This window comes from Corticium candelabrum, chromosome 1 (assembly GCF_963422355.1).
Source record: "Corticium candelabrum chromosome 1, ooCorCand1.1, whole genome shotgun sequence".
In the NCBI taxonomy this organism is placed as follows: domain Eukaryota; kingdom Metazoa; phylum Porifera; class Homoscleromorpha; order Homosclerophorida; family Plakinidae; genus Corticium; species Corticium candelabrum.
Window position 1 is genome coordinate 3,897,808 of NC_085085.1, and position 20,705 is coordinate 3,918,512.

At 41.7% G+C, this 20,705-nt stretch overlaps 4 protein-coding genes and 1 long non-coding RNA gene across 5 annotated transcripts; 3 read left to right on the forward strand and 2 right to left on the reverse strand.

Annotated features, from left to right (window-relative positions):
• Nucleotides 1-78: 78 nt before the first annotated feature.
• LOC134176981 (uncharacterized) lies at nt 79-4,801 on the reverse strand. The gene is made up of 7 exons (XR_009969415.1): nt 4,762-4,801; nt 4,622-4,692; nt 3,316-3,837; nt 1,448-1,497; nt 1,300-1,380; nt 1,122-1,241; nt 79-364 (listed from the first exon to the last, which is right to left on the reverse strand). It is a non-coding gene; the product is annotated as an uncharacterized LOC134176981 (long non-coding RNA).
• Nucleotides 4,802-5,802: 1,001 nt separating this feature from the next.
• On the reverse strand, nt 5,803-18,867 carry LOC134178654 (uncharacterized). Its single transcript, XM_062645573.1, has 9 exons — nt 18,700-18,867; nt 17,254-17,307; nt 17,103-17,183; nt 16,950-17,040; nt 11,736-11,939; nt 11,026-11,101; nt 6,834-6,867; nt 6,686-6,776; nt 5,803-5,939 (listed from the first exon to the last, which is right to left on the reverse strand). Exons 5-9 carry the CDS (start codon nt 11,902-11,904, stop codon nt 5,803-5,805), a joined length of 507 nt encoding a protein of 168 aa, XP_062501557.1. The 5' UTR covers nt 11,905-11,939; nt 16,950-17,040; nt 17,103-17,183; nt 17,254-17,307; nt 18,700-18,867.
• On the forward strand, nt 8,585-9,711 carry LOC134190228 (complement C1q and tumor necrosis factor-related protein 9-like). The gene is made up of 3 exons (XM_062658664.1): nt 8,585-8,633; nt 8,859-9,244; nt 9,310-9,711. The coding sequence occupies exons 2-3, from the start codon at nt 9,155-9,157 to the stop codon at nt 9,709-9,711; spliced, it is 492 nt and encodes a 163-aa protein (XP_062514648.1). The 5' UTR covers nt 8,585-8,633; nt 8,859-9,154.
• On the forward strand, nt 12,222-13,995 carry LOC134178753 (uncharacterized protein K02A2.6-like). The gene is made up of 3 exons (XM_062645678.1): nt 12,222-12,291; nt 12,356-13,245; nt 13,312-13,995. The coding sequence occupies exons 1-3, from the start codon at nt 12,222-12,224 to the stop codon at nt 13,993-13,995; spliced, it is 1,644 nt and encodes a 547-aa protein (XP_062501662.1).
• Nucleotides 18,868-18,985: 118 nt separating the features above from the next.
• On the forward strand, nt 18,986-20,465 carry LOC134194250 (collagen triple helix repeat-containing protein 1-like). The gene is made up of 3 exons (XM_062663178.1): nt 18,986-19,464; nt 19,530-19,907; nt 19,975-20,465. The coding sequence occupies exons 1-3, from the start codon at nt 19,375-19,377 to the stop codon at nt 20,329-20,331; spliced, it is 825 nt and encodes a 274-aa protein (XP_062519162.1). The 5' UTR covers nt 18,986-19,374; the 3' UTR covers nt 20,332-20,465.
• The last annotated feature ends 240 nt before the right edge of the window (nt 20,466-20,705 follow it).

Consider the following 20,705-nt stretch of genomic DNA (forward strand, 5'->3'; position numbering starts at 1 on the left):
GTGTGTGTGTGTGTGTGTGTGTGTGTGTATCTACAATGGTCGAACCTACTCAATCTGACAATCAACCTTACTGCCTGTTTTATAACTCTAATCCATGTTTTCTGGTTTCATCAAACTTTACAAAAGGCAGAACAAAGATGAACAGAGAAAGAAGACCGTGTTACTTCACATAAAAGTGAGGCTTAGCAGAGAGTCTGACCCACCACATCCTGCAGTGCAACTACAAGGCATGCCCACAAGGTAGCTCAAAACTCCAAACATTCTCATCGTGCCAGCTCTGAGCACAAGCAGCTAGTCTGCTACTGTAGTGAGCGACTGCCATATCAGACTCCTGGAAAGATGTAGGAAGACAACAGTAGAAAACCTTCACAGTACATACAATCAATCAATCATCAAGTCTATGTATCAAGTTTACATTAAAAACATTTGAGTTATGTGTAGTAGTTCGTCTTGGATCAGAGTATCTATGCATGGGCAATGGATGTTGCAGTTCCCTCGCCCACAAGGGCAAGACCTGATACCTCAAGACATAAGGGCAGTCCTACTCAACCTCATGCTACTGTAAATCAATATGTTGTTTGTAACCACAAATGTTTGTAAACTGCCACAAATTCTATTTCGTAAGAAAAAATGTTCATAAACTTCCCTAATTCGGTTTGAACGTATGTGGAAGTGACGAGGCTCAATCAACATCCGGGTAGGTGTCTCTGATTTCTTGGTTTGCAAAAGCCAATTTGTTGACAGCTAGTGCATGCAAGATACTACTCTGAGCCGAGAAAGCCGTTTCTGCCCCAACCCAAACAACAAAAACAATCATTTAGATATAGCGTTGCATGTAAATCTGAACAGATTGATATTTGGGCTACAAAATGTGCATGGATACTTGGACTACAAAAAGACAGCAAATTCAATTAATCTGCCAACAATATGTATTCATCATGATACATTGTACAACCGGCAAAGTCGAGAAACAGCAGTCAACAGCGCTATATATATATATATATATATATATATATATATATATATATACAGTACAAACCGACATGAGTATTGTATTAAGAACAAACAGTACAGTACGTCTGTAGTGATGAAAGTTATAACAGTTAAACAAGTTTTAGTACCGTCTGCATTAAAGGATTAAAGCGATTACATGAGAATCGGCATCCGTCGCTGTGCTGCTATTGTTCGCTCAGTAATACTCCGACCGAGTCCTTCACCGAATGGTATATAATGTTCTTGATCTAGAATTCAGAGTTCGGTCTTGTCTTGGTGTACATGCGATGTGTCGTAGAGCGTTACCTGTAATTTGTCTTTGTGACTAGTATGTGTGTCCGACAGTCGGCGAAACTCATGAGTCAACATGAGACAATGAGCTAAATGCTAGACAAACATGCATTGAATGACGTTCTTTTAATTAACAGAGGAGTACTATGGTGTGCATCCTTACTTCTGGTGATTCAAAATCTTCTGCTATCTTTTTGCAACTATGTAGATTTCCTTAAAATTAATTAATTATTAATATTCAGTCACTCATCCAACACACATATTGGCAAACAATCACATGCAGACAGTGTGACAAAATACAAGCATGAAATAGGGTTCAATAGATACAAGAAATATAAACAACCAACTCTGGTGACTTTCCTGATTCTAATTCCTACAACAAGAAACTGAAATTACATTGTTTTCCTGTTAGGGACATTTCCAAATGGCAAATGTTTTTCAATGCCAACAGCATTATAAGATTAGTGATGACCCACCCGCCATCCCCTCTAATTCAGACAAAATTTGAAATGCTGCTCCCACACACTGATTGAAAGGGCACATGTTTATGCAAACTGTAAACTGTCATGGCAAAAAAAGGTCCATTGACCTACTCTGCATATCAACCACCTTCTGTCAATAAATGCACACTGTAGGTGTAAATCTGATGTCACACACACACACACACACACACACACACACACACACACACACACACACACACACACACACACACACACACACACACACACACACACACACACACACACACACACACACACACACACACACACACAAACACACACACCACACACACACACACACAACACACACACACACACACACACACACACACACACACACACACACACACACACACACACACACACACACAAATGGACAAATGTTAAGCCCTCCATGTTAAAAGATCCCACAAAGTTTAAACGACTAACTCTGGTGACCCTTCCTGATCCCAATTGTTACAACAAGAAACTGTAATTACATCTTTTTTCCTGTTAGGGACGTTGCCAGATAGAAAATGTTTCCTTCAATGCCAAGAACATTAGGATTTGGTGATGACCAACCCACTCCCCTCTAATCTGGACATAATCTGAGATGCTGCGGCCACATACTGATTGAATGGACACACGTTTATGTGAAGTACTGTAAACTGCCATCACAAACAAAGTTCCATTGACTTTAGTAGATCAGTTCTCTCAATATCAGTCACCTAATAAATGCACACTGCAGATGTAAATCTGATGTTCAGGTAGGCAAAACACGTGCTAAGACAACAGAGTGTCATTGTCACCTAGGGATGCAGAAGCCAATCAGAAGAATTTCAAAGAATCTCTTGAGTCTTCAATTAAATAGTAACATTTTGGCATCAAACATCTTCAATACCACAAAATTGGCACTACACACCCATCCAAAACAAAATTATTTGATTTGGAGATCAGCCCCCGCTGTAGATGATGTGCAATTCATGCCTGAAGTTTCACATTCAAAGTAAAGTATGGAGCCAATGGGCCCATAAACGGCTAGTGAGGCTGAACATTATTTCAAGCTCAGAGAGTAGGCAGATTTGCCATTGAGTGGCAGAAAGACACAATAAAAATAGACACGCAAGCCACTCACATGGATGCACTCACGTACACACACACACACACACACACACACACACACACACACACACACACTGTCACACACACACACACACACACACACACACAAACTGTCACACACACACACACACACACACACACACACACACACACACACTCACAAACTGTCACACACACACACACACACACACACACACACACTCACAAACTGTCACACACACACACACACACACACACACCACACACACACACACACACACACACACACACACACACACACACACACACCACACACACACACACACACACACACACACACACACACACACACACACACACACACACACACACACACAATGACAGAAGCATCACACAAAACTACACTACACATTCACACCACTAATGCAGCAAGACACATACAACTCACCTGATGCGGAGTGCCGACAGGAAGAAAGATAGCATCACCAACGCACTGAGCAATAGCCCACCCTTCTACTCCATACTCTCTACGCAACCTCTCTCAAAGTTCCTTGTCCAAGTAAAAGCACTACAACAACAACAACAACACAGACACACACACAGACACACACACAGACACACAGACACACACACACACACACACACACACACACACACACACACACACACACAGACACACACACGCACACACAGACACACAGACACACAGACACCCACACAGACACACACAGACACACACAGACACACACAGACACACACACACACACACACACACACACACACACACACACACACACACACACACACTTCAAACTAACCACACCCGACTGCTCTTCATAATACACAAAACCTGATCGTGTATAGGATCGTTGTCTGCCTCACACTCCATGCCTCTCTCTCGACTCACTTTCAGTAACAACTGTCGAATCTTTGGCGCATCCTCTGCAGCAAAGATGTGCCACAAGGCACCCTACCAATCAGCATCGATCAGTAATGCACACAACACATTAGAAGTCTGAAGGTTGAGATAGTAAATATAATGAATGCCGACTATGTAACTTGTTGCGAATCGACCCGAAACTGTAAATCGTGTAAAAATCTGCCTGCAATCTGTCTGCTATTCCAAACACTTAGTGCGTACCACGTTATGCTCTAGTCTCTGTAGCTAGACCTTTCCTCGCTGCGTCATACTTCTGGGTGAGAAAGCGTCTGGTGGACAGCACTTGAAGTCACTGTGTTGCCGCTGCACTGAAAATTGGTCATCTAAATACCAGATTGGTATGCATGAAGCGCAATCCTATCTCAATTGTCTTCTTTTGTTTCGTAGAAAACAACTCGTAAACTACAGTTAGAGTATTTGCTGTTTGTGAAATCTGCTTGTCAACAGCAGCAAACGTGACCAAAGAAACGTTGACGTTGACAAGCTTCGTCATAATCGACATCTGACGTAGTGTTGTGCGCTCGTGTCACAATGGAGACTGGATGCAACTGGATGCCAACGTACAGTGAGCATAGTGAATGAATGCGTAAGTGCTCGATGCTGTTTGCAACGCACAACACAGACTATGCATACAATAGAGAACTAAAACAGACAGACAGACAGACAGACAGACAGACAGACAGACAGACAGACAGACAGACAGACAGACAGACAGACAGACAACACAGACACCTCTACCACCTCGCTCAGCTCTGCTACACGGGCGTTATAAAACACAAACAACAGGATTATTTCAAAACAGCTACACACATACCATGACATTCACTGCATCAGACATGTCGAGATGTAGATTGGTCGTTCCTTCCTTCGGGTACGCTGCTGAGCCTGGAATAAGAAAACCATAAACTTGATAAACCAAATACACAACAACAAACAGTACGTTGTAACACTCACCATATGCATTGTACATCTTAGGACTAAGTCAGGCTTCACAATTCGATCCGGAAGTCTAAACAAGAATGGCACAATCATTCGTCAACTTTCACCAATAGATCAATGAATCGACTAAAACAAACCTGGCTGCAAGATTTAGCCGATCATCTCGTCCTGTGTATTCCGGTAAGGGACCGTTTTCCATCAAATCTTCAAATCTAACAAGACAATACAATGTACTAACCCTACGTCAAACACTAAAAACATAAGACAATAGATCATCGAGAGACTACGACTACCCACCACCGTATCCGTTCAAATGCAAGCCCCACCAAAATTCAAGCTGTTTCACAACTTATATATAGTCTGGGTGTTAATCTTAATAAAAGACCCAGACTGAATAAAAGACCCACCCTACCTTCGGCTGCATGCGTAGAGGCGGGATGTGTTTCAATCTGCAGCTAAGGCACCTATTCAACCACTCAGTTGAAACTATGATACATTCTTTCAAGTGTGTGAGAATCACTACCACTGTTGATGATGTGGAGGATGCTTTAACAGCCTGCATGAAGGATGAAAGCAGTGGAAAGCAGATCAAACATCATCTCTACCTAAGCAATGACCAATCACAATCAGTGAGCTGAGGCCGGCGGATGTCACAGAACAGAAGGAAGAAGATGTAGCACTCTTGGAAAAATCAGACTTTGAAGCCTACACTGCAGACGACTCGCTGTAATTTTTATGTAGCTGGACGATCACGTGAACAGATACCAGTAGTATATTGCAACTCTAGCATGCAGTCATATCTTCATACCATAAAAGCCCTGTCTAAATACAAGCCCCAGGTCTTTAATTATTACACAAACAAGCTTTTTGTATTCAACCATTCAATTCAAACCCTGGGGCTTGTATTTAGATGGATAGTTTATTGTCAATGCTGCTGTGCCAAACAAATAAACATAAACGTCACAAACTGCGAATCAACTCGAACCTTCAGCTTGAGTAACAGAGTAACATGGGTTTGCCTTGATCGTCGACCATTCGAGCTGTAAAGAGCGCACGTCACTCCAGATTAGAATGTCGTGTTGTATACAACTGTTTACCAGAGAGATCTTCGAAGCCGTTCCAAAACTGGTCAATTGGTAAGTCTTCGATGATATATCCGCTTCTGCAGTTGACCATGTCACAGTGATCCTTGCCTGAAATCATAGCAACAGTTTAGACCTAAATCAACTATAGGCATACAAACTAATGTATGTAAGCAGTAACAAGTACATCTGATGGCAAGATATCAAGCTGCTTAAGGGTTTGCTCATTGCATCATTTTAAAGTTCAAGATCAATAAAATAATCTGTCCATCCATCCGTCCATTTGTCTGTCTGTCTGTCTGTCTGTATTTGCCATTTCAGCTACTCAATCCAGTCTGTCTATCTGTCTGTCTAGTTTATCTGTTGGCCTCTTGTCCTTCAGCAGGCATTCAACCGTCCACATTCTAAATACATTCACACATTCTTCTTGAATATATACTCACACGCTTTGCCCAACTACGTTTACACATGAGGTCCCATACCTTTGTAGGATTAGGGAGGCTCGAGTGTAGTAGGTGCTGAATCAGTGACAACTAACAGTTGCTTTGAATAGGCAACAGAGCAGCCCAATACTTCAAAACAAGTGTCGCTTGGCGAATACTACAACATTCCTTTACGGTTTGTTTTGCACATCCTGAATGTGCAAGTTTCTAGTGGAAACAGTCACTTTCCTGAACTGCTTTAGTGTATAAAGGTATTTAAGTTAAACTAGTTTAAGGTGCAGCTAGTGGAAACACGGTCATAGTGTATATGCCACAATCACATTATGCTCGTTGCTTGTGAATAAAGAAATTTGTAATCAAATTTCGTACATACACATTGTGTGACACTCTCTAGCAAGGAAAAGGAGAGCTGACTTACAACTTTTGCTGACAGATCGTTACGTAGTCGCTCGTGAGTCAGTTCATCATGCACACACTTCAATCGCTGCAGCAGCTGCATTGATCTCTGCAGAAAAAATTCATAAAACAGAAACACACTGGAGAATTGGTTGATGGAACGCACCTTCTTGACAGCAGCCGGACTCGTCGACCGATAACTGTACAAGACAAAGTAAATTATGTTAGAGACGACATCACGTGATCTCTTCTGTCTTGCTAGAAATGCCAATCCCTCTCCCTTCTACTTCCGGAAGGTTGGGACAGTGGGAAGTTGGCACGTGGTAATGTTGGATGTTAGCACCGTCATGGAGACTCTCATTGTTGTGCCCACATCCAAAATCTCCAAAGCCACGAGACAACAAGCAACAACTACAGATTGGACGTCTCCAACAAGACAGTTGGTCTACAAATTTTACTGCGCATGTGCAACTTCTTCCGTGTGTTTCAGTGAAGATGTCGATCCGTTCTAACGTCTTCTACTCTGCTCATCTTTTGGCCTCTTCCAGAGAGTCAGAAGAGGTAAACGCTCTTTTGTTTTTCTTTTCTTGTTACTTGTAGTGGAGATGCTAAAATGACGTGTTAGGGTAGGTGTTCCTGTGGACACTCCCCAGTAATTTAAGTTACAAACACTCTTTCTCTGGTAACCTGCAACGGAGAGAAAGGAAAACATGTTCGATGTACGCACCAATGTCTAAGCTTTGGAACAATACCTGTACAACTACAATCACACACTGTCTGCTAGTGCACTAGCAAAATATACGGATAACGTCTGTGAACAGCTCAAACGAGGGTGTATCCTAATTGTGGACATGTTTTTCTCCGCCACAGAAAGCGACTGGGTCTGAGTAACAGCTGGACTAGATACCTGAATGGTTGCCGCACAAGCTGGTATTTTGGGCCGCAATCAAAACCATGTTCTGTGGTGTATCACGACGATTCCCCTGCGAAACTGTTAGCACGTACAACGTTTCTCCCATCACGACCACAAATTCAAGGTACACGAATCGTTCTTTTATTGGATCATGCAAGTGCCCTGACGTTAGTTAAGCAATTATCGAGTACCTTAGTAAAGTTTTGACCCTATAGTTACGTTGACTGTAACGTGCTAAAGAAGCGCACTATGTGCATGGAGCGAACGTGTAATTCCAGTCCAGTAAACACCTGAATATCTTCATTCATACTAGATCTAGACATCAGTAATCCACTGACAATCTAGCTGTTTTCACTGCTACTACATCTGGCCACAATAGGGTATGAAATGAGAACGAACAAAGAAGGTGGAATGTCAATATCAGCGACATTAATAATCCAGTCAGAATTTGACTGTCTTCACTGCTACTAGATCTGGCAACAATAAGACACAAAATGAAAACCTGCAAACTCACCTAGGATAGGTGGAAGGTCAAAACTACCTGGTCTGATATCAATAATCAGCTCTACCAGCAACGCAAAAGATGCTAGAACCACAGTTTACAGTTGAGACGTTTAACTAAACATGATTGATCGTCTCCTGCATTGCGTCGTAAACAGAACATTTGGTTTCTGCAAAATTTGAAAGGCACGACGCCATTTTACACAGAGGTGATACACCACAGAACATGGTTTTGATTGCGGCCCAAAATACCAGCTTGTGAGGCAACCATTCAGGTATCTAGTCCAGCTGTTACTCAGGCTCAGTCGCTTTCTGTAACGGAGAAAACAATGTCCACAATTAGGATACACCCCGCGTCCAAGCTGTTTACAGACGTTATCCCGTATATTTTGCTAGTGCACTAGCTGACGTTGTGCGATTGTAGTCGTACAGGTACCGTTACGAAGCCTAGACATTGGTGCGTATATCGGACATGTTTCACTGTCTCTTCGTGCAGGCTACCAGAGAAAACAGCGATTGTAACCCAAATTACCGGGGAGTGTCCACAATTAGGTACACCTACCCTACACTGTAGTTATTAATGATGGGACTGTCAGCTGACAGACTGCATGAGTTGCCCCAATGGGCTGTCTATACTGTCACATAGTGATCGAATTACGTACAGTATCAGTTAATTATTATAGTTGCTCGTTTGGTTTTGATAATAAGAGGTCACAGAAGTCTAGAATGTTGCTTGCAATGAGTTAATAATATTTGCACACTTTATCATATTGCCAGTGGTGGGTGACAATGTGAGAGATCAATGCAATAGAGTGTTGTCACAAAAGTGATGTCTCATCTATGACAATGACAACATGCTCGAGCATCACAGAAGTGGAAAAGAGGAGGAGATGGATATGAAAACTTATTGAGACAATCTTTTGTAGATGGATTTTGGAAACATCAGATTAGGTGGAAATGTTCTGTTTCAGACTAGACTGTACCCACCCCGGATGTGAGGGTGTGTGAGGAGGAGTATATAAGAGCAAGCTCACCAGCTCACTTCATCAGTATCGAGGATATCGGTCATCATCATGTTTTCATTTTCTGTGACAGTTCTGGTGCTCATTCAAGTCATTGCTACTTCTGGTGGTCAAAGTGTGTCGGATGAGAGAAATCAGCAGGTTAGGATGGTTTATCAAGTATTAATTAAAATATATTATTATGATTTTTTGTGTTTACTGAGTAGACGTGTGTGTCTGCTGGTGTTCCTGGAGTACCTGGAGTAAATGGATCACCCGGACGAGATGGAATGAAAGGAGAAACGGGGAAGAACGGAGAGAAAGGATTAGTGGGAGATGATGGTGGACAAGGAATAAAAGGAGAAAAAGGAAGGAAAGGAGAGAAAGGGATAAAAGGGGAGAGAGGATTGGTTGGAGATGTCGGTGGTAAAGGTAATGCTGGAAAGATAGGCCCACAAGGCCCAGAAGGTCCACAAGGGATAAAAGGAGAAACAGGAAGGAAAGGAGAGAAAGGAGAAGCTGTGACACTCAACTGGAAACAGTGTGTGTGGTATAGAGATGATTCTAAGGACAGTGGTCTCATTCAGGTTATTCCAACTCAATTTGTGATTACAATTATCAACGTGTGACTTGTTTTTGCTTGCTTTTCAACAGAACTGTAATTTTAGGAAACATGACAGCAATTCAGCTCTACATGTTGGATATGCAGGAACTCTCAGGGTCCTATGCTCCAGTGGTCGATGCTGTTCTCGATGGTATTTTACATTCAACGGTAACGAGTGCAGTGGACCTATGACTATTGAGGGAATTGTGCGTGGTGATCCAGCTAATGATAATCCTCACCGTCACAGACAGATTGAGGGATACTGTGAGAACATTCCAGCAGGCCAAGTCACAATTGGATTCAACATTGGAAAGTGTAAGGGATACTCGACGACTTATGATGGCTGGACAGGATATCTATCGGCATCTCGCATTATGATTGCAGAAGTTCCTCCATCACAAAAGTGACTGAATTAGAGAGGAATTAGAACTTGTGTTCAGTAGAGTTTGTAGTACCTAAAGTACAAGGTTGCTGAATTAGGAGACTGGATGATGTGCGTGCATGTCTCTCTTTGCCATATGTGAGTGTATGTATGATTAATTCAACATGTAGCTGCAACTAACAATCAATATCGTCCGTCAGAGCTACCAAACAAACGGTTGCCCACAGAAACTATCAAAGCTTGCTTTGGAAGTGTGTTCATGTAAATGCGCGCGCGTGTGTTTGTGTGCTGAGTGTGTGTGTGTGTGTGTGTGTGTGTGTGTGTGTGTGTGTGTGTGTGTGTGTGCACGCATGAGCGTCTTGTGTGTGTGTGTGTGTGTGTGTGTGTGTGTGTGTGTGTGTGTGTGTGTGTGTGTGTTTGTGTGTGTGTGTGTGTGTGCATGTGTGCCTTGTGTGTGTTTGTTTGTGTGTGTGTGTGTGTGTGTGTGTGTGTGTGTGTGTGTGTGTGTGTGTGTGTGTGTGTGTGTGTGTGTGTGTGTGTCTGTATGTGTGTGTCTGTGTGTGCACGCGCGCACGCATGTCTGTGTCTGTGTCTGTGTTGTCTGTCTGTGTGTGTGTGTGTGTGTGTGTGTGTGTGTGTGTGTGTGTGTGTGTGTGTGTGTGTGTTTTGTGTGTGTGTGTGTGTGTGTGTGTGTGTGTGTGTGTGTGACAGTGTGTGTGTGTGTGTGTGTGTGTGTGTGTGTGTGTGTGTGTGTGTGTGTGTATGTGTCTACGCCTGTGCATTTAACCACAGTTGAGATATGTTGCCCACATGTATTAAACACTGTCAACTATCTACTCTAAAAATATCACAACTTTACTGTCTACATGTCAAAGATAATATCATATCTACATGCTCACAAAGTCAGCAGCTATGCTTTACACTCGTGCAGTATAAACCACCACAGTACCAGCTTACCGAAATCTTTGCCAAACGACTGCGGTGTCCATAAATCGAGTGACATCAATGTATTCACCTTCGCCACCACAACCGGCTGTGAGAACAAACAAATAAATTACAACAAAATTTTATTGCATATTATAATTCACTGCTACATAATTGAATTATCAATATCCTAACACATCACTAGAAACCAATATTGCTATCTAACTATCCATTTAATTAACTCTGTCCAGGCTCTGTGTGTTTATGTAACACACTACCCTACTGCTCCCAATGTTTTTGTGTACTAGATACACTCTTTTTGAAAATTTTACCCTCAAAAAATTATAAAATAATTAAAAATATTTTTTGAACTCAAAAATTTCTGTATGTCCGGCCTCTTTTGTCTTCGACTGTGTGCACGAAACATCATCAAGAATGGCTGCTAGACAGACAAACAAACAGACAGACAAACGAATGAACAGACAAACAGATGGACAAACAACAGACAGACAAGAGACAGACAACAAATAACTGACGGCAAACAGACAGGCAAATGAGATCTGTCAATATCAGTGGGATCTGACTGTCCTGTTCTATCCTAAACAGACACGTCTTAGCAAAGTCTCAACAAACCTCGTCTGTTGCGTCTGTGAGGAACAGACTAAATTCTTAAATATAATATGCACATGATAGATGACAAACACGGATTATTAAATTCTCACACACTACGTCTGACGTCATACTTTGCTTCTTTTCTTCGATGTCATCTTTTTTATTTTCACAAGAAAGTCCCGTATTAAGATACCTTGGAGTCCTGACCAATAAATATGACAGTGAAATTAGTGCGCATCCGCTTAATGTCCACTGCACAAGCTCTGTTCGTTGCTTTGATATGGCCGAGCAATCCTCCATCTGATCCGGCAGCGAATAAACAAGTGATCCTTTCACTAGATGAATTGAAGGCGGAAACCAAAATTTAGTTTCTACAATCAATACTGTAGCATATTTTACAGTGCAACTGGCGGCTGTTGCTCTATTTGTCTATAAGAGGTTGAAGGAGTTTCATTGAATCGTCATGAATGTAGTATACGGGGTTTGGTAAATGGTTTGACTGGGACATCCGGGGGTTAGACTTATACTGGCTGCAGGAAGGCAGACGTGGTGTTGTATTTCTAGTTGTTACGCTTGTTTACGTGTTGTGTTTTATTGCTATACTTTAAGTATACTACATGGTACCAGGAGATGGAGCGTCTAAACCCTCCAGAGCATCTATCGTTGACGGGAAGAAACTTGGCCATGGCATGAAAGAAATGGAGACAGCGATTTGAAATCTATCGGGTAGCTTCAGGGTTGACATCTCAAGGGGATCCTGTGCAGACGTCGGTGTTTTTACATTCAATTGGGCCCGAGGCTCTTGATGTTTATAACACCTTCGTTTTCGGCCCTGAAGAAAGCAAAGATAAGCTGGAAGACGTGACGAAAAAGTTTGAAGAATACTTCATTCCAAAACGAAACGTGACATACGAAATACATTGCTTCTTCATGAGAAATCAATTGCAGGGAGAAGCAATAGACCAGTATGTTACTGAGTTGCGTACATTAGAGAAGACGTGTGAATTTGGAGTGATCAGTGAGTCATTGGTTAAAGACAGGTTAGTTTGTGGAGTTCTGGAGTCAAGATTGAGAGAGAGGTTGTTGAGAGAGATGGACTTGACGTTAGAGAAAGCAGTGGCGATATGCAACGCATCAGAACTGTCCCAGTTTCAGTTGAAAGAGTTGGAAAGTGGATCCACCAGTACAGCAGGCGACCTAGATGCTGTTAGGAAAGAAAGTAAAAGGACAGGAGACTGGCAATTCATACGAGATTGTCCTAAGTGTGGAAGGAATCATCCAGAGAGGAGATGCCCTGCCTTCACAAGAAATTGTTTAAAGTGTGGACTACGCGGACATTTTGCAAGTAAGTGCAAGGCTAATGAAGCACAAGTGCAGGAAATGATGATGCAAGAAGAACAGCCTGCTGAAATGTTTATTAGTGCTCTAGGTGGCTCAAAGTCGGATGTGTGGTCTATGTCTCTGAGAACTAACGGCATTATGGTAAACTTTAAACTAGACACAGGAGCTCAAGTTAATGTCCTGCTTCGGAGTGTTTATTGTAGACTGACATCTAAACCAGTACTGGAACCGGCTAAAATTAGATTAATGCCACATGGGTTATCTAGACCACTGCCAGTAGATGGACAATGCTTGTGTCAGGTGGAGCATGGAACAACTCACCATTTGCAGTTTTATGTCGTGCCGGCAACAGCTTCACCAATATAGGGACTAAGTGCATGTCAAAATCTAGGACTGGTCAAACGAATTGCTGAAGTAGATAGAAATGACAATCAGATTGTAAAGGACGTAGTTTTGAAAGATTATTCTACTGTGTTTGGTACTCCAGGACTTCTAAGGGATCATGTCTATCAAATTCGATTGAAAGAAGGTGCTGTTCCATATTCAGTTTTTGCTCCTAGACGTGTGAAGCTTCCGTTGCTGCCAAAATTGAGAATTGAATTAGAGAGAATGCAGAAGATGGGGATTATTCAAGAAGTGGTTGAACCGAAAGATTGGATTGCACCTATGGTGCCAGTTCTTAAGAAGAATGGTCAAATAAGAGTGTGTATTGACTTCAGTGAGCTCAACAAGTCTATAAGACATGAACGATTCCAAATTCCTGTGGCTGAGGAGATTTTTGCTAAGATGCACGGTTCTAAGTGTTTTACAACTCTGGGTGCTGAATCAGGATTTTGGCAGATTCCTTTAAATGAAAGCAGCTCGTTGCTAACAACGTTTATTACACCATTTGGACGTTTCCGATGTCTGAGATTGCCATTTGGCATTACCTCTGGTCCTGAAATTTTTCAGAGAGTGATGAGGCAGATTTTGGCAGGGATAGATGGCTGTGATTGTTTTATTGAAAGAAGAGCACGATCAACGATTGAGGCGGGTTTTAGAGAAATGTAAGGCCAGTGGATTGAAGCTGAATATGAGCAAATGCCAGCTCCGGAAACAGGAAGTCAAATTTTTTGGTCATGTTTTGTCTAACGAAGGTTTGAAGGCTGATCCGGACAAGATTAGTGCAGTAACTTCACTAGAGAGTCCAACAAATAAAGATCAATTACGCACTATTTTGGGGATGTTTAGTTATTTGGCCAAGTTTTTGCCTGAATTTTCTCCCAAAGCAGGTCCACTGAGAAACCTGCTTCGTGAGGATACAGATTGGATCTGGACAGCTGAGCATCAAAATTGTTTGTCAGATTTGAAGCAAATGATTGTTCAAGCACCAGTTTTAGCATTTTATAGTGCTGAAGCTAAAACAGCTGTCTCGGCCGATGCCTCTTCGTATGGTCTGGGTGCTGCATTGCTGCAAATTCAATCAGATGGAAGAAAAGCACCGGTTATGTATGCATCAAGAACGTTGACAGATCAAGAAAAACGTTTTTCACAAATTGAAAAAGAAGCATTGGCTTTGGTTTGGGGATGTGACCGATTTGAATCATTTCTGTTGGGTCGAGATGAGCCATTTACCATTGAAACAGACCATAAACCTTTAGTCACTATTTTGAACAAGCAAGACTTAGATCAAAGTCCTCCGCGGATTCAACGTTTTAAGATGCGTATGATGAAATTTAACTTTCAAGTTGTCTATGTTCCTGGGAGAGAGTTGCAAGTAGCTGATGCGTTGTCTAGACGACCACAAAGTCCTGCTAATGTAGATAGCATGGTGGATGAGTTGATAAAGGCGGTTGAAGAACACGTTGAGGGAATTAGAGATGCATTACCAGCATCAAAAGATGGTCTATTGAGGATCAAGGAGGCAACTCGTCAAGATTTAGATATGCAAGAGTTGATCAGGGTTGTCAATGCAGGATGGCCAAATCGGGTTACTCAGGTTGTTGCTGCTATTCGCCCGTTTTGGAGCCATAAGGATTTATTGACTGTGGTTGACGGGTTACTGTTGAGGGGACATCAGATAGTTATTCCCAAGTCTATGAGAAAGGAGATGCTTAAGCTGGCACATGATGGGCATTTGGGAATAGTAAAGACCAAGAAACGAGCAAGACAGTCAGTATGGTGGCCGCAAATGAATAGTCAGTTGGAGTTAATAGTTTCCAACTGTACAACGTGTGCAAGATATGCGAGTGAGCAGAGGAAAGAGCCACTCTGTAGTACTCCAATGCCAGGAAGACCTTGGGAAAAATTGGGTGCGGATCTATTTGAAGTAGAAAAGATGCATTTTTTAGTGGTTGTTGACTATTACTCGAGGTATCCGGAAGTTAAACAGCTCACAGGAACAAAATCAACGGATATTGTACTAGCACTGAAGGGTATTTTCTCACGATTTGGGATTCCCAATGTACTGGTGACAGATAATGGACCACAGTTTGTGAGTGAGGACTTTAAGAACTTCAGCAGGACTTATCACGTCATCTCCTAGACATCCACAAGGAAATGGACTAGCCGAAAAGACTGTGGGGACTGTCAAAGCCCTGATTAAGAAGGCTTGGCACGCAGGGGAAGATCCACACTTGGGATTGTTAGCATATAGAGCTACAGAACATGAAGCCACTGGAGTGTCTCCTGGTCAATTGTTAATGGGGAGGAAGTTGCGGACAACCATGCCAACTATTGCTAGTCAATTGATTCCACAGTTGGTGGATAAGTAAAAAACTTGACATCATTCCCTCAATAAACATGGTTGATCGATCGGGTTATTTATTTTTCTTTATTTTTTTATTCCTGATGTAAGTCAACGAGTACATCGATACAGATACACTGATGCTGTTACAAAGAAAAAACGTGCCACCTGAAATCGGTTTCTCGCTTCAGCTGTGCACGCACTCTGCAGGTGTTCAACATGACATCATTGATGCATCAGTAGGCTGTCCAGCATCCACCTCTCAGCTACTTTCAGCACTCTACCATTTATCAAACAGCGTGGACCTTCCTCGTTACTGTAGTGCAAAGGGCAGGCATACTACACACTGTACCGTGTAGAACAATTATATTTACCTAGTTGACTTCAACAAAGCAGGTGCGTCCGCACTGCAGTGCGAGGACACTGTTGCTATAAGAAACGTAAAAATGTCAAAGCAAAAAATATTTTGGGAAATAGGGTTGGTTGGGTTACCCGACTCAACTTTGACAATTTTTGGTTTGGCCTGAAGATAATGATGCAGTACAAATTGATGACGAGACCGATCACACATGTTAAAAACCGGTGAAACACCGCATTTGGTATATTAAAAAATATTTGAATTACGTGAGTAGTTCATCTTGGATCTCAGTATCTATGCATGGGCAATGGATATAGCAGTTCCCTCGCCCACAAGGGCAAGACCTCAAGACATGAGGGCAGTCCTACTCAACCTCATGCTACTGTAAATCAATATGTTGTTTGTAACCACAAATGTTTGTAAACTGCCACAAACTCTATTCTGTAAAAATGTTCATAAACTTCCCTCGTTCGTTTTGAACGTGTGTGGAAGTGACAAAGAGGCTCAATTAACATCCAGGTAGGTCTGCCCACGTACAACTACTTCATTCTCAATATGCCTCTGATTTCTTGGCTTGCAAAAGTCAATTTGTTGACAGCTAGTGCATGCAGGATACTACCTTGAACCGAGAAAGCTGTTTCTGCCCCCGACCCAAACAATGAAGACAATCATTCAGGTAGAGCATTGCATGTGCATCTGCATGAATATTTGGGTTACAAAATGTGCATGGATATTCGGACTACAAAAAGACAGCAAATCCAAGTAATCTGCCAACAATATGTATTCACCATGTACATATACAGTACAAACCGACATGAGTATTGTATAAAGAACAAACAGTACAGTACGTCTGTAGTAATGAAAGGTATACCAGTTAAACCAGTTTTAGTACCGTCTGCATTAATGGATTAAAGTGATTACGTGAGGATCGGCATCCGTCGCCGTGCTGCTATCGTTCGCTCAGTAATACTCTGACCAAGCCCTTCACCAAATGGTATATAATGTTCTTGATCTAGAATTCAGAGTTTGGTCTCGACTCATTGTACATACGATGTGTCGTAGAGTACGTGTTACCTGTAATTTGTCTTCGTGATTAGTATGTGTGTCCGACAGTCACCGAAAATCGTGAGCCAACATGAGACAATGAGCTAAACGCTACAACAAACATGCAATGAATGTGGTTTTTATTCAATTAACGAAGGTGTACTATAGTGTGTATCCTTACTTCTGGTAATACAAAATCTTCTGCCATTTTTATGCAACTATGTAGATTTCTGATCTAAAAATTAATTAATTAATTAGTATTAAGTCAATCATCCATTACACATATTGTCAAACAATCACATGCAGACAGTGTGACAAAAAATACAAGTGTTAAATATTATAAGGTTCAAAAGATACAAGAAATATGACGACCAACTCTGGTGACCCTTCCTGATCACAATTGTTACAACAAGAAACTAAAATTATATCGCTTTCCTGTTAAAACCATTTCCTAATGGCAAATGTTTCTTTCTATGTCAACAGCATTAAGATTAGTGATGATCCACCCACCCTCCCCTCTAATTGGGACATAATCTGAAATGCTACACTCACACACTGATTGAAAGGGTACATGCTTATGCAAACTACAGTAAACTGTCATGGCAAAAAAGGTTCCATTGACTTTAGTACTCTGCATATCAATGACCTTCTGTCAACAAATGCACACTGTAAACGTAAATCTGATGTCTAGGTAGGTAAAACATGTGCTAATAAAAGACAACAGATTGTCATTGTCACCCAGGCATGCAGACCAATCAGAAGAATTTCAAAGAACCTCTAAATACTAGTACCTAATAGCAATTAACATTTTGGCATCAAACATCTTCAATGCAATGACACCAACCCACCACTCCAAAAGAACATTGATTTAGAGATCAGCCCCTACTGTAGATGATCGCAATTCATACCTGAAGTTTCATGTTCAAACTAGGGTGTTGATGACAACCAATGGCCCATAAACGTCTAATGAGTCTGAACATTATTTCAAGCTCAGAGAGTAGGAAGGCGTGTCATCGAACAGCAGTAAGAATACATAACACAAATAGAAACACACACACACACACACACACACACACACACACACACACACACACACACACACACACACACACACACACACCACAACGATTGCCATTCAGTTGTTAAATAACCCCATAACTAAAGAAGAATATTTTGGTGCTCATTTTAGTCAAGCCAATCTGTCTGTCTGTTGGTCAGTCTGCGTGCATGTCTCTCAGTCTGTCTTGTCTGTCCATCTGTTTGTTCATCTATCTAAATAAAATTGCTTCAATCTGCCTGCATATCTGTCTGTCAAACACATGTGATTCTCAGTCCCAACAAGCATGTGCACTATCATACAACCAACAGGTATACCTTGTATTAATTAATTAAGCACAAGATGCCACAAAATCAATCATGGCATATTGTTCAACAAGAGTACAATAAACAGTCCCGTCTTAACAACTTTTGCCATGAAATTCTCAGTTTTATGTTATTGTTCTTCATTAATATCAAAGCAATATGTTAGAAATAATAATAAATTTTATTGATTAAAATAGCAGATGTAGACTACTGTAGATTATCTTATAAAGGTGTTATTTAGTTTCCAGTAGCCGTATATTCTTACTGTCGTACAAGGTTGTGTTGATCACGTGACCTCTTCTGCTCGCTAGAGTGGCTGTGCGAGATGGTAAAGAGTCGGATGTTAGTATCGTCGTAAAGACTCTCATTGTTGTGCCCACATCCAAAATCTCCAACGCCACAAGACAACAAGCGACAACTACAGATTGGAAAAAACACTCGTATGTATAAAGTTATTGCGCACGCGCAACTTCCAAACACTTCCGTGATAAATGTCGAGCCGTTCTAATGTCTGTTACTGATTTGGTGGGGAGATCTAGCTTACTGTTTGATCATTTATGAAATGATGTTTCTTTATCTATTGTTTGGGTGAAATGGTGCTTGCAATGAGTTAATAATTTTTGCACACTTTATCATATTGCCAGTGGTGGGTGACAATGTGAGAGATCAATGCAATAGAGTGTTGTCACAAAAGTGATGTCTCATCTATGACAATGACAACATGCTCGAGCATCACAGAAGTGGAAAAGAGGAGGAGATGGATATGAAAACTTATTGAGACATTCTTTTGTAGATGGATTTTGGAAACATCAGATTAGGTGGAAATATTCTGTTTCAGACTAGACTGTACCCACCCCGGATGTGAGGGTGTGTGAGGAGGAGTATATAAGAGCAAGCTCACCAGCTCACTTCATCAGTATCGAGGATATCGGTCATCATCATGTTTTCATTTTCTGTGACAGTTCTGGTGCTCATTCAAGTCATTGCTACTTCTGGTGGTCAAAGTGTGTCGGATGAGAGAAATCAGCAGGTTAGGATGGTTTATCAAGTATTAATTAAAATATATTATTATAATTTTTTGTGTTTACTGAGTAGACGTGTGTGTCTGCTGGTGTTCCTGGAGTACCTGGATCACCTGGAGTAAATGGATCACCCGGACGAGATGGAATGAAAGGAGAAAAGGGGATGAATGGAGAGAAAGGATTAGTGGGAGATGATGGTTTACAAGGAATAAAAGGAGAAGAAGGAAGGGAAGGAAAGAAAGGGATAAAGGGGGAGAGAGGATTAGTTGGAGATGTCGGTGGTAAAGGTAATGCTGGGAAGATAGGCCCACAAGGCCCAAAAGGTCCACACGGTCTACAAGGAATAAAAGGAGAAACAGGAAGGAAAGGAGAGAAAGGAGAAGCTGTGACAGTCAACTGGAAACAGTGTGTGTGGTATAGACAGGATAGTAAGGACAGCGGTCTGATTCAGGTTATTCCAACTCGATTTGTGATTACAATTATCAACGTGTAACTTGTTTCTGCTTTCTTTTCAACAGAACTGTAATTTTAGGAAACATGCCAGCAATTCATCTCTACATGTTGCATATGCAGGAACTCTCAGGGTTTACTGCTCCAGTGGTTCTTGCTGTTCTCGATGGTATTTTACATTCAACGGTAATGAGTGCAGTGGACCTATGACTATTGAGGGAGCTGTGCATGGTGATCCAGCTAATGATAATCCTCACCGTCACAGACAGATTGAGGGATACTGTGAGAACATTCCAGCAGGTCAAGTCACAATTGGATTCAACATTGGAAAGTGTAATGGATACTCGACGACTTATGATGGCTATACAGGACATCTATCGGTATCTCGCATTATGATTGCAGAAGTACCTCCATCACAAAAGTGACTGAATTAGAGAGGAATTAGAACTTGTGTTCAGTACAGTTTGCAGTACCTACAGTACAAGGTTGCTGAAATAGGAGAATGGATGGTGTGCGTGTTTGTCTCTCTTGCTGCATGTTAGTGTATGGTAATTCAAAATGGAGCTGCAACTAACAATCAATATCGTCCATCAGAGTTACCAAACAAACGGTTGCCCATAGAAACTATCAAAGCTTGCTTTGGAAGTGTGCATGTGCATGTGCATGTGCGCACGCGCATGTGTGTTTGCGTGGTGTGGTGTGGTGTGGTGTGGTGGTGGTGGTGGTGGTGGTGGTGTGTGTGTGTGTGTGTGTGTGTGTGTGTGTGTGTGTGTGTGTGTGTGTGTGTGTTGGTGGTGGT